This window comes from Wasmannia auropunctata, unplaced genomic scaffold (assembly GCF_000956235.1).
Source record: "Wasmannia auropunctata unplaced genomic scaffold, wasmannia.A_1.0 LD273481.1, whole genome shotgun sequence".
NCBI lineage: Eukaryota > Metazoa > Arthropoda > Insecta > Hymenoptera > Formicidae > Wasmannia > Wasmannia auropunctata.
The window spans coordinates 1-503 of record NW_012089409.1 but is presented as its reverse complement, the minus strand read 5'-3'; the positions used below and the strand labels follow the sequence as shown (position 1 = coordinate 503).

Here is a 503-nt window from a genome sequence, read left to right as displayed (position 1 = left end):
GCCGCTTGCCGGGTGGTTTATCGCGCGTCGGACAGAACGGTATGTCAGCGTGCGCGTCGTGAAGGTGTTGTGGATAGTCTAGATCGACTTCGAGAATGTAGTCTATCGCAGAATCTAACGCGATATTCATAACATTGAAATTTGCTATGTCGTTGACCCATTGAAAATTTGCATACGGCAATGGTTGATACATTGCCCAGCCGTACAGATTATTTACATCGAAGTACATTAAATACGACAACGGTTTCGATGGATCATATGACTGCATGTTGTTAGCCCGCACGTATCTCTTGAAACATTGACTCAGGCCGCCGCGTATACCGCGTTCGACAAACATGAACATGTCAATGTTCGTGAGAAGTTCGAATTTAATACGAATATATTTCAGCATGGCGTCCCACGTAAAACCGGGTAGAGTATAATAATGCGCGGGATCGAGTCCATAACTCGCGACACAGCTATCGCGAAAATTTTCAAATATATCAGCTAGCAACAAGACATCA

At 44.5% G+C, this 503-nt stretch overlaps 1 protein-coding gene across 1 annotated transcript; it reads right to left on the bottom strand.

Annotated features, from left to right (window-relative positions):
• Window positions 1-3: 3 nt before the first annotated feature.
• On the bottom strand, window positions 4-343 carry LOC105461989 (the record flags this gene model as incomplete). Its single annotated transcript, XM_011708511.1, has 1 exon — window positions 4-343. A coding segment is annotated over exon 1 (340 nt), but the record flags the coding sequence as incomplete, so codon positions are not given.
• Window positions 344-503: the final 160 nt, after the last annotated feature.